Here is a 13,209-nt window from a genome sequence, read left to right on the forward strand (position 1 = left end):
CTTGAAGAGCTATGACTGTATTGAAGGACCATTAGCGTTGCCTTACTGCACTCTTCCTGAATCATCAGGCTTGTGTGAGGAAGACTTTTGACACCAGTGGACTCTTCTTACCAGATCCTGCATGGGTAAAGCAGCATTCCCACCCTGTACTGAGCTGGTTACAAATTTAAGAGTAGGCTTTTTTGCTAACTTGTTTTCAGAAGAGGCTCATTCTTTGTGAGAGGACTCTCTTCTCACCAGAAGCCTCAAAGGAGGTGGAGAAAATAGAGACATAACTTTGCCTTTGTAACAAACGGACCAAACACTGCAAGATCAGTCTGAGTTTGCAATCTGGTGTTTAATTTCTGGTTTAATTAGATCTGTAGCTGCCATGTGCTCTGCAAGAACACTTAAGAAATTCTATTCCCAGTCTTGTAGCTTTTTGTTTTTATTACTGTATTGTCCTTGGAGTGAGTAACCACAGAGCAGGGCTCCCACAGCTCTTTGGCAGGAGGCTGTCAAAGAGTTGAAGCATCCGGAGATGGAGGTTGCTGTCCCTGTGCCTGCGGTGGCCGGCATGAATACAGAGTCTGTTATGAAACATTAAAGGTCTCCTGGGCTTTGAGTGTCCTGTCTGTGTGATCTGGAGTGAGGGCTGTTAATGTCACATCCTTGACCAAGAGACCTTGGCCAGCCTGTGTGTGTGTGATCAGCTGAATCTTCTGCTTGTTATGATAGACGTGTAATCGCATAGAAAGATGTGGAGTGAAGCAAACTGTACTTCTGGTTGCTTCTGCAGCTAATCACAACAGGTGATTTCTTTGGTTGTGTAAGATAAAGCCTTTGAGAGATCGTGCCGGAGCCCACAGAACATAGTTCTGAATTTTTTTCTTTTTTTTTTTCCTACCTGAAACTGGATACCTGGAGACTGAAAGCTATTGCTTGGTCCAGAGCAGCCTTGCAGGGAAGTGTTTTGTGTGCATTGTTCATAAGAGGAAAACCCAGGGGCACAATTATAAACAGAGCCTGCGTCATGAGCGGCTTTCTGGCACTGCACTCCAGATAGTGGAGGACAGATTCCAGATCTTGCTTAAAAATAGAGAGCTTGTGTGTATGCTGGGGAATGGGGAAAGGAGAGGGCAGGGTTGTGCAGAGATGTTCAACTGCTCATGGTCTAATACTGCAGGAGACTTGGGAGGTGTGGATTTCTTCAGCCTTAGAAGAGTGAGCTAAGGGGGGGTGTTATTGCTGTCCTCAGCTATCTAGTGGGAAGTTGTAGAAGAGATGAAACTGGACTCTATGGAGGTGCATGGTGGAAGGCCATAGCTGTGAGCAATGTAGGGAAATCTGATCATATAGTGAGGTGAAAAAGCTTTACTATATGGGTGGTCAAACACAGGAACAGCCAAAAAGCTTGTAGAAATGTCTGTTAAATGTATTTAAATTTAGACTGACTTTGATGCTGAGGAACCTGATCTAACTTGGGGTTTGGCCCTGCTTTCAGCAGGAGAGTAGACCAGAGACGTCCAGAGGTTCCTTCCAATCTAAGTTGCTTGCAACATTCATTTGACCCTGGAAGAGGGTGTTTCCTCTGTGGAGGGGATTTGATACCACATTAAGATAAAGACTGATGCTCCAAGACTGTTACAGAAGATGTCCCCTATTGATTGAAACAGCTGTGAGCAACTGAGTTACCTTGAAGGGAAGTTTTCACATCTCCCAGGATACCAGAAACTCAGTTCGCAGTAGTGGGATGGGTTTAAATCTTGGGCAACACTGGTGGGGTGTTTTTTGTGGGTTTTTTTTTTTTGTGAGTGCTCTTTCTATGTAGCTGCTTGAAGTTGCCGTTGCGCGTGGTGGGGGAATACTGTTCAGAGCCAGGATTTGATGTTTGTCTTGTGACCATTTGGCATGACTGTTCCCATTGCTTAAGCAGATATTTCTGCCAAAAGGACCTCTGGCTTCAATTGCATTCGCCTGGGAGGAGGCATCAGTGCAATTCATCCCAGTCTTACTGGGAGAGCTGCAATGTCCTTATGTGGCTGCGGAGATTCAGTTATCTTTGGAAACAAAGTGTATGTGAACATGCTGTGTCCTCAGGTCAGTCCCCTGTCTTTCTGGTTCTCCAAATAGCCTTGAAATTACTGGTTTCCATTAACTTTAACAGTGATTTCAGAGCGTTTTTTGTTTGTGTTTTTTTTTTTTAAATAAACACACAAGCTTCATATAAGTTATGTGACAGCAAGTGACTGCAGAAGAGATGGCGTCCAGCCTCTCTTGAAGGCTGGAGGTGGACTTCTGTGGGGAGTTTGCCTCAACTTGAGAAGTTCAGGCTGGAGCTCTGGATGCTGAAGGTACAGGGAGCATGGATCCTGAGGACCAGAGGAGATACTCTGAGAAAAAAGGCTTAAGTAACTGAGTGATTGGAGACTTTTTGGTTTGGGTTGTTTTCAGCCTTTCCAGAGGTTGGTTTTATTTCAGAAAGAACCATTTAATCATAGAAAACATGAAAGAAGCAAGGGTTAGAAAGGGTATGTTTTCCTCCTTAGGCAGTGTTTCCTAAAGTAGGTCGTGACCCTTTTATGCAGGAATTTTGCAGCTGCTGTGCTAAGGGTTGGAATTGTATCCGAGCCTATAGAGGTGAAAGCAGGGGGTATTAAACAGATCCTAATACCACTCGGGGTCTCTTTCCTCCCCGTCCTCCCCCAACCCTCAGCAAAATGATCTGCTTTTCAGGAATAAAGCAGCAAGCATTTGGCTGTGCCCAGTTTTCATTGTTTTGCTAAGCTGTTATGCTGGGAAGAGATTAACTAGGGAGCAATTTCTCCGAAAGCTGATCTTGAGGGAGGCTGAGGGAAGAGCCTCAGCACTGACCTTGATCGGAGTGTCTTGGGGTGGGGAGCGACCATCAACTGAGCCCAAGAACGTTAACCCAGTGCTGCCCACAGCCTTGCAGCTGAGCAGTGCCAGGGGCTGCGGTCGGCTCTGAACGCAGCAGATCTGTGTCTGCCGGGAGAGCTGGGTTGTCTAAGTTGTGCCACCCTAGCACAAACTGACCTTGTGTCTTGTTTTTTTTTCTCATTGAAGGTGGTTCATAGCAGCCAGGGAAATCACTTTGCTCCCCACCTTTCTCCATATGTTTGTCACTGCTCCTAAAACTTAAAAAACTTCCTTGCCAGGCTTGCTCTCTTTCTCTCCATTGGTGTTGTCATCTCTCATCTATGCTTGTTTTCACTTACCAATGTGTTTAGCATCCTTGCTGCGGCTTCTCTCCGTTCCTTCTCTTGCCACCCTGGAATTTCACAAACAAATTGTATGGCTGCAAAGCCCCAAGTGGCCGTGTTGCTATGTTTTCTGTACTCTTCAAAGAAGCACGGAAACCCGTCTTTGTTCGGTTCCAGAAGCGCGGCACGCCGCCGCTGCTGCTACCAAAGAGCAGCTTGCTTGTGGCACATCGTGCTGCAGCTTGGCTTAATCCTTGCTTGATACGCTTTTGAGATTTCATTGTTTCTCTATAATTAAGTGCTACAGAGGAGCTGAAAGAAATGACGAATTAGCAGGAGAGGGGGGAGCAGGGAGAGCAGGTGGTGATCGAACTGGAGAGAGCTGCCAGAGAAGTAGGAGCAGCAGGGAATTAAATGGGAGGAGTTTTGAGTTCAGATGATTCCCTGCCATGTGCCCAAAAGGATTTAGTTTGGGATTTCATTACTGTTCAAATAATGCCGTACACCCATAACAGGTCGGGTCCCTGTAGGCTGGGGCATTGTCCAAACACTTAGTGAAAAGCAGTTTTTGCCCTGAAGTCCTAGCAAGCGTTGATCAGACAGGCTTGAGGACTGGAGAGGAGCTGTAGAATGCACGTCCTGCTTTTAATTAGTCTGCATCTATTGTTTCTGGTCGTAACATTTAAAACAATCAAAAAATCCCCACACCAAAAAAAAACCACAAACCAAACAAAGAAACAAAAAAAAACCCCAAAACCCAAAAAACAGCCACAAAGCCATTCTTTGTGTAGTCACTTCTATAAAATGCTGGACTTCAGTCTCATCTTGTGATACCACTACTGTAGACCAAATCTTTCATGTCTGGATTGTAAGAAGCATCTCTGCCAGCCATGCTTATACCAACTGGGTTTAACTGGCACAGAATTCCTGGTACATCATCTTGTGGGGGGAAACAGATGTACACTGAAGCTACTGAGTGTCTGAGATACCCAGAAAGAGTCTTTGAGCGCAGATACTCTTGTGTTGATGAGGACCGTGCAGGTAGGTAGCTTTAGAGACAAAAATATGCACCGCAAAACTAACTGAAGAGTGAAAAGAGGTGTGTGACAAGACAGTTCTCTGAGGTGCACAGTCGTGTATTCTTACAGCATCTGGTTTGTGTTTTCAGGCTCTATTACTGTGCACCAAGGCATCCAAAGAAAGAAATCATAATATTGGTGCTTTGAATGTGTCAGCAGCAATGCTTCTTCTGGGATCTAACTCTTTCTAAAGAAATGATACAGGCACGAGTGTTTGTTTTTGGTTCTGACTTCTGAAAGGCTGTTGCTGTAGGGAGACCAGCAGTGCTAGGAAATGCAGACTCGCTTCTCCTGCCTTCTGTCACCACTTCTGTATGCTCTGTTGTCTTTGTCTTGAGTCACTTTGTGTGTTTTTACTTTTTTCCACCCCAAAGAAGCAGCAGAAAAGTTTAGAGGAGCAGGTACTGGGTGAAGAGCAGGTCAGTGTGACTCAGGATTCCCAGTGGGGGCAATACATCCATGCTGGGGCTGCTGCTTTCGTGTTGGAGTCCTGCATCTTGTACCTGACAGGCAAAGCGACTACAAGGAGTGTATGTGGAGGTTTCCTTTTTGGATATTTGTCCCATGGTTAATATTGTGTATTTCAGCCCCGATTCTGGCACTCTAGCCAAAGTCAGCTGTCAAAACCTCCTCCCCTTGCTTTTTCTGAGTGCTTTTTGTTAGTGGCTGGCTAGACTCTTCCGTTGTCCCCATCCTGTGCTTAAGACCTTGATTATAGCACTCAAACTTCATTTTCAAAGACCCTTTTAAATATTCTTGCCCCTATTGCTATCCTTTTCTTCCACCTAAGCTTCTCCTGGTAGATTTGTTTTGCCCTCTGCTAGGAGTAGTCTCTGAAAAATAATATGCGTGAAAGTAATACATGGCCTCAGTCTTGATCTTTTTAAAAACTCATTTGCTTCATGAAATAGTACAGCTTTAGCAATCTTGCTGTTTTGTGTTCTGCACGTTGCATCCTTCTGCCATTAAAATGTAAACTCTTAAGTGCAGGGAATCAACTGGCAAGCTGAAGCTATTGTCCAGGGTACACTTGCAATGCCATATAAAGTGAAGTGAAACTCCTGTAGCTCCGCTGTAGTGGGTATTGGTTGAAGGTCAGAGGAGCAGAGTCCCACAGTTCAGGGCTTTGTAATTTGTTTCAGTGTGACTTTGGACGGAACACTTTTCATATCTTTCAGGGCTGGATTACAAGCTTTTTCCCCACCTGACACTTTATTTGAGTTGGGCTGTGACTTTCCCCAACTCACTGTGAGGAGTCTCTTGATGGTGGTTGGAGGGAGCTTCAGTAGCCTTTGTTTGAAGATGAGATTGTAGGGTTTTGCCCTCAGTTTATATGAACAGACTAGGAAAAAAAAAACAGTTTGTAAGAATGTTGTGCTTGACCTGTATTGTAGAATCTGGAAGCAGGTTTTACAGTGTTAAGAGTAGGAGAATCTGGTAAAATAGGTGTTTTATTTCAAAATGCGGAATAGCTGTTCTCATCTCCTTCATCAGACCAAATGGGTTCAAGAATTATGCCTGGGTTAATGAAAAAAAATAGCTGTGGCTTTATTTTTAATAACTTTTTAGAAAAGTGTTGGCAATAGGGAGCTCTTGTGCTGTTTTCCACCCATTGTACTCCTTTTTTATTAATTAGAATTTATTCTTCTGCAGTGAAGTGTGTAAATGCAATGAACCGAGATCAGGGTAGAAAATAAAGCAACAAGGTGTCTGATTGCTGAGACTTGAATGTTGCAACCATTTCTGGCCAACAAATAGAGTTTAACATCAACTTGATTTTAAACCCCACTGTTGCAAACTCCTTTTGATATCAAAGGGTATGGTATTGCTGAGCAGTTTAAATCCAGGACTCTTATTCCTGCTTCTAGCAGTTGAACAACTGTACACTAAAAGACATTTTTTCCCCCTATTTAAATTTAAATGTTCTGTAGCTGTGGTTTTCAACCTGCTTACTGAGGTGGTGTGTTACCATGTGAGAATGGAACTGAACAGGCTTGAGTGAAGCCTACCTCGTGTCTTTGCATAAAATGAGGGGAGGCGAGAACAGCAATTAGTACATAAAAATATTTGAAAAATCTCATTAGTGTTGGTAGCAATGAGCGTGGCTTGTTTCAACACTTTGGGTGAACACATCAGGTTAAAAGTCTGTGTGACCTCTGTGGCCTTTCTTTTAAAAGCACATCAGAAGAATCACTCCTCTGTTATAAGTAAGCTGGAGTCCGGGGTGGGTTTTTTTGTCTGCAGAGCTATGGTGATCCCTCATAAAGATCCGCTTGTTTTTGTTCGGTTAGCCCAGTACTTCGACGTTGCAGCTGAGCTGACCTGCTGAGATACACAGCCCTGGAGTGTGGACTGCCTGTGGGGTTGCCCTTAACTGGGTTTTCGCCTGGCTCTGCTGTCTTTACTAACTGGCACTCGCAATTTTGTTGTCTGACCTCCCTTCCTTTCTGCTGAAGTCCTAGAAGATGTTGCTAACTCTCTCTCTTTTTCACCCACAGGGAGTGGAGCAACTGCGGTGGTGCAGGCAGCCTTCTGCGCTCCAAAGAAGGAGAAGGTGGCAATTAAACGGATCAATCTTGAGAAGTGTCAGACGAGCATGGATGAACTCCTGGTATGCAATCAAAATTGTCTGGGTAGTTGTATTTCAGTTAGCATCATCTCTGTTCGCTGACTGCCTTAAACAACCTTTCTTGAGGTGGTGTGAGGGTGAGGGGACTTGACTGATTTCACTAGAGGCAGTCCGGTTGTCCTGGTGGTGCGACACTACTTAAAATGTTAAAACGATCAACCGTTGGAGAACTTAGGCTATTTGTTTAGAGCTAAGTACTTTGTATAATCCCTTTGTTTTGAACAGAGTTAATGTGCAAGTGTGAAACTCAGCTGTGCCCAGAAGAGCTCTGCAGTTTGAGAGGGATCCAGAGCTACACGCTTCCAGACTTCTTAAAATTTAAGATAGTTTTGCTTTCCTTTCCTGCAGTTCTCTACTTTTTTTTTTCCCCTTCCACCTGTAAAGAGAAAAAATGAATAAATAAGCTCTTGTTTGTAATCTTTCTGGTACTGATGCCAGCTAAGGGATCACTCTGACATATGGAAACCCCACTAATTTGAGTTCAGGACAGGAGGCAGAGTCTTTTGGAGCTGTAGCTGTGTGTTTCCTCTGCTGTGTGCCTCTATTCTCAAGATTTTCTCAATGGAAAACAGCTTCTGGCAGGTAGTGGTGGTAATTAGAATCTCTTTTCTCATCTGGCTTGTATGTTGATGGGCTTCTTCGTCTTCTCCTTTACCTGTGCATGAGCTGGTCCTTCTGTAGCGCAGCAGCTGCCACATCTACCTCACATGTGGAAGGCCAGGCAGAAATAGGCGTTCCTGTGAGCGTTGAGGCATCTCCACTAGAGGTGAGAAAGCTCTCTTTGGTAAAACTTTCCATAGTAAATATTGGCTGGCAGGGGTTGAGGAAAGGTGGGAAGATGAGGCCTTGTACCACCTGTCCTTCTAAAGCAACTCTCTAGGAATTTTTTAATGCCACCTGTCTGTCTTTCCACTTGAATCCTGACAGCTTCTGTAGTGTTACCTCAGGCACTTGTTTTGGTGACTGCAGTTAGAAAGTAGAACAGAGAGAATTTGGGAGTCCTGGCTAGCTCTTCACTTGTACGATCTTCAGCAAGTCACTTGAACCATGGTTCCAGTTTCTGTCTAGTGACTAATGCTATTTTTATCATTATAGGTATCTGCAAATCTGCTCTGGTAAGGAGCAATGGCTCCATCCAAGCTGTCACATTTTAGTGTGCCTGTGAAGGGTTGCGTGTGGGACTGTTAGGATGACCTGCAGTCACATCCTCTCGTGGCTCATGCTAGTGTAGGAGTTTGAGATGTCTTCCCTTTTCACAGTCAGTCGTTTTGTCCTGATACCATTCCTTCGTACTCTTCTCAAGTGTCTCATGTGGCTTGCCGGTACTACTGTGCCTCAGTTGTATTCCGAACTGTACTGTCATGGTGTAGTAATTGACATTATTAGTCTTTTAGTAATTGGCAATTCTAACTATAGAAGGGTTAGATTCAGAAAGATGTGCTGCAGAAACTTGGCAAGTAATTTTAGATAAGTACTTCTAATAGCATATTTTAAATCTCTGCAAACCTGTTCCTCACAATAATTTTTCTTGTCATGGGTAGGACTGCAATGAGTTGCCATTATCAGCTCTCCTAAGCTTCCGATTTAGTGACCAGATCTACTGGGGGTCCCTGTGTGGGCTTGTGTATGCAGCTATAGATATTCTTGAACTTAAAGGCATGGAGAGGTGGAGGCGGGGGGGAAGAGGATGGTTCTGAGCTGTAGGAACTTCCTGTGGCAGCGGTCACCAAGGTAAACACGTTGTCTGAAAAAGTGTTTTCTCTGGGTTTGTTCTGAATTCGTCAATTTATTGCATGTCACTTCTCAGTGCAAGAGCCCAAAGGATGGAAGTTCCTGATTTGCCTGCTCTGTGCCCTTACCTTCCCTACTTTTTATCTTGTCTCCATATTTGCTTCTTCTCCAAAGTAAATATTCTCAAGCTTTTCAGTCTTGTGGTCTCTGTTCATGGCACTTTCTCCAATCAGTGTAATTACCTTTTTTTGAGCAACTCCTTGTTATTGCAGGATTGTGTTGGGTTTTTTTTTTCTTACAAAAAATGTAAACGTAAGTCCGTGCAGATTACAGTGGTTTTAAGAAGCAAGTGCAAAGAGAAATACGATGAGTTCATACTGGCGTATGTTACGCCACCTCCCTGATTTCTCCTCTCCCCAGTGCAGTTAAAAACACAAATTTGGGCTTTTATTAGATCCATTGTGCTGAAGGTATCTGAGCACAGTAGTCAGTTTACAGAAAACCTTGATGTGCTACCGGGGGTCAGGACAATGGTCTTGTGCTATAGCACTGCCCAGTCATCAGGCAATGGGATAGAAGAGGGATAATTGTGCTTAAATTCTTTTTAATTTTTTTTTTTCTACAGTGCTTCAGACCCATAGACTTCTCTACTGAAGCAAGCTTGTTTATTCCCAGAATCTGCCTAGCAAAGAGGGTAAAACAGTGTCATGTTGCTTTGGCAGAGGGTAGGGAGAGCAGCAAAAGGTTCTGCCATCCATAAAGATAACTTGTTTCTTCTACATGTCCGTGCTGCTTAGTGGCTGGTGCTTCTGTTTCTTGGAATGGAGGACAAGAGGAAGGTTAGTGTGGGGTGGGGTTAGGAGATGCAAGGTAAGTGACTTTGAGCATCCTTTCAGCTTCTATAGCAGCAGGTGCCCAGAGGCCAGGGAATCTGGGACCACCTCCTACCTTGTGGAGATTCCATGCTTAGGGTAATTAAATGATATGACTTGGCTCATTATAGGTATTGAACTTGTTTCCTGTATCTCAGCATACACTTGAGCTGTGTGGGTGGTCAGGCATAGGCTGCATGCTTTGCAAACACTGCACGGTATTCTGGGTTAATGCAATGGATTAATTTATTGCTGCTACAGGGTACGGAAGTGTAGGAAAGACCAATTTTGTTGCATGGTGAACAAATCCAAGTCGAGGGCATTCAGCTCTTCAGCGGAAGTGCTAATTGCTGTAAAGAATGTAGACAGGCAGTAATGCAGTGCGGAGATGTGGCCCAGCTACTGGATTAGGTGACGTTAGTCAGGAATTTATTAACAGTGCTTGATTTTTTTTCTCTCTTTCACGGTACATTTTTGAATGCTCCCAGATCTTTCCTGGACAGCATGTGGGATTCAGCTGGAAGGGAAGTACGGAGTAGCCTGTGATTCTTGCTCACTGATGTGACTGGGATTGGAGTGTAAGGAGAGGTGGTCAAATACAGTGTTGTCTACAATTGGTCTTGGGCTTTTTGATTTGTTCTTGAAGTTCTGCTTCTTATTTGTCTTGCAACCCATAGTAGTTAAATTTATGCAGCATTTGGTGTGTGTTTGAAAACAGTCCGCTCATGTGGTGTATTTCACAGCTGGACACTGTTCACTGCAGTGTTTTGCTCTTACCTCTCCTTTCCTTTGCGGGGTGCTGGTTAAGTTGCTGCTGTTGCCAGTCCTTGAAACACAGTGGTGTAACATCTACCTTGAAATAACCATGCCTCAAGCTTTTTTTTTTCTTGTATAGCATTTTCTTGTTTTAAATAGTTATTGATCTAAAAGACCTTAAATCTTCCCTCTGTCTAGCAAACTCTGCTTCATTTTCATGCAATTAAAGCTGAGTTAGCTTGCTTTCATCATGATGGGTGGTTTTCCTCCATGCTTTGAGTAACAGATGACATGGGTTGTCCGCTTAGCAGTTAGTAGGAACGTTGAACGGCAGAGAGAGGAACGTAAGCTATGGAGTATTTCACACTGGGCTTTCCCGGCTGGGGAGAACTGCTGCCCGTTTAGTTCCTAAGGTGATTTAACAGGAGGCAGGTTCAGGAAGGAGCATGGGAGATGTGGCGTTGTTGCTTCTAGAAGGAGACTCTGAACTCTTCCTAGTCTGGAGACTGATAGGACTGGGCCTGACTGGTCTACATGTAAGAGGAGTGAAGTGAAGGTACTGCTTGTCCACTGCTATGGTCAGAGGGCAGTTCAGGAAGCCGAGGGAACAAGTTTAACTGCAATAAAAAGAGACGTCCTTTTGAATTTCATGGAATTAACCTGGGGAGCTGGCTGCCAATAATACGTAGATCAAACATTGCGTGAGATTAAATAAATCAACCTATAGTTGAGAAGGTTAAATTAGATAGGATTTAAAAAAAGGATTATGAACTCCCCTGGTTTAAAGCATAAGCCAACTGTTAACTGCCCAGGCTTAGTCAGAAGTCTTTCCTCTGGGCAGATAATTGTGTAACTGCTTGTTATAGGGTTTTACACCTTCTTTTGAAGACTTGGAAAGGATATTGAAGTGGCTTTGATCTGACAGAGTAGTTCCTGCAAGTGGATTAACCAGACTATAAGGTTGTTGGGAACAAAGCAGTAGTCTGCTGTAGAAGTAGTATAGATATTTCATCCATGCCTGTTATCTTGTGGGAATTGCCATTACAATTCCATTTCCAGTCCTGAGGACCTTTACGCTTGCTCCAGGGTGAAAAGTTCCCAAGCGTCAATGCCAGAGAGTCTGATGTATAATACGTGGCTTCTGCATGGTTATTTGATGTGCCATGTTACATGTTTTCTTGCATGATGGGATTGCAGCTTTATGGAGGACGTAAACCTAAGCTGCATGCAGCTTGGTTGTATTGTTTCTCAAAGCAGCAACAACAGAAATCTTAATTACTGTGCTGGTTGAAGGTGTTTGGTTGGGTGTTTTGTCTTTTGTTTTTTTGTTGGGTTTTTTTTTGGTGTGGGTGGGTAAAGTTCAGTATGAACATGGAGATTAATGGTGTGTGAAATCCCGAATGTACAGTGTCTTCCTTCACTTGGCCTGGATGAGCATGAGATGGTGTATGTAAATAATTTCATGGACTCTGCAACTGCTGTGTGTATTAATCACAAATTTAAGGCATTGTCGAACTTTAAACACTGAGTATTGACCTGAACAACTGTGAGGGTCAGTGATATGTTAGTCGGCAAAGTGGATAAAGTGGGCTTCGCTTGTATTTGTGAGGTGAGTCAGTGAATTGCTACACCATAACAGTTGTAAACATCTGCTTCCTTCAGTATGTTGTCACTAGTACTGCAGACCTTGAGGGGAGGAATGACCACTGAATGATGTTGAAGAATAGCCATTGAAACGAGCAGCTGCTGGGTGACTTGCCATGGGGTTGGTTTGTTCCCATTGCCTAAGATTAATTTATGGATGAAAACTTCCTATCCCTTTCAGAATTGTTTCTTTTCCACTGTTGCTCTGGATGGGCTAATGTAAGTCCTTTTTAATTCTGCCAGTCTATCTCCTTTAGCCGCAGCTTGAGCTAAGGGGTTGAAGTGGATAATCTGGACATAGAAGTTGGATCAGAATGTCTGATTTTGAGCTATGTGCTCTTCCCCATCTCCTTCAAAAAGTGCCTCTCAAGTTGAGTGTGGTAGGGGAACGTTTGGTTTTTTTATGTTGATGTTTAAAAAGGGGAATGAATTAATATTCTTAGTTTTACAGCCTTTTAGTTAAACCATTAGAATTTCATTTGGAGCAAAATTTGAACGGTTATGGCTGCCTGTAGGACCAGAGCTCTAAATCCTGCTTTAAAAGGATGAATAGGAGCTTTAATGCCTTATACCTTGAGTTTTCAGCTGAGCGGGAAGTTCTTTGCCGTAGTTGGAACATTGGTATATTCAGGGGGGAGATCACGTCTGACCTGCTTTGATTTTTCACCCCGGGCATGCTTTCCCTCCCCAATTCTCTTATGGTCATGATTGCCTTCAAACAGGGTAGCCAAGTTGACAGCTTTTTGGATTCCTCTGAAGTTGCAGGTAGCCACATAAAAGCAGATTGCCACTGTTTTATCTCTTGAGTTCATGTAAACACGTGGGAAGTAAAACTAAATAAAGCCTGATTTTCATCCTTGTATTTGAGATCAAGTGTCTTTGAAACGTGCCTCAGGGGCACATAAACACAAAGAGTAGAAGGTGATGATGTGAACAGAAAATACCATAAGAAAGTTCAGCTAGTAGCTTAAATACGGCTTTACCTGCTTTGTATCTCAGCTCCTATTAACTTCACTTGTGTGTCAGTGGGCAAATAAATGCATTTCCAAAATAGCAGATCTCCAGAAGTATGTCAGACTTACAGGAGACTAATAGGTTTCTTATGATTCTAAATTATACTTCACAGCAGTTTTATTAGTGTTTCAGAAGCCTTGAAATGCTGCTTTTATTGCCCGCAGAAGTACTGAAAACATTCATCAGAACCCTTAATGGAAGACACAGAGGCCTTTATAGCTAATCCCAGTCTATTTGCTTTTGTTGTTTGACAGTGCAGATATTTTTTTAATATCTAGCCC

General features: G+C 43.4%; 1 protein-coding gene across 1 annotated transcript in view; it reads left to right on the forward strand.

Moving 5' to 3' along the window:
* The window catches only part of OXSR1 (oxidative stress responsive kinase 1), a 93,841-nt gene that overhangs the window by 13,348 nt on the left and 67,284 nt on the right, over nt 1-13,209 (forward strand). The window contains exon 2 of the mRNA XM_074574018.1: nt 6,781-6,893. Within this exon, the coding sequence (XP_074430119.1) occupies nt 6,781-6,893 (113 nt within the window). The remainder of the gene's footprint in view (nt 1-6,780; nt 6,894-13,209) is intronic.

The sequence above is a fragment of the Larus michahellis genome, chromosome 2 (assembly GCF_964199755.1).
Source record: "Larus michahellis chromosome 2, bLarMic1.1, whole genome shotgun sequence".
NCBI classification, from domain to species: Eukaryota; Metazoa; Chordata; class Aves; order Charadriiformes; family Laridae; genus Larus; species Larus michahellis.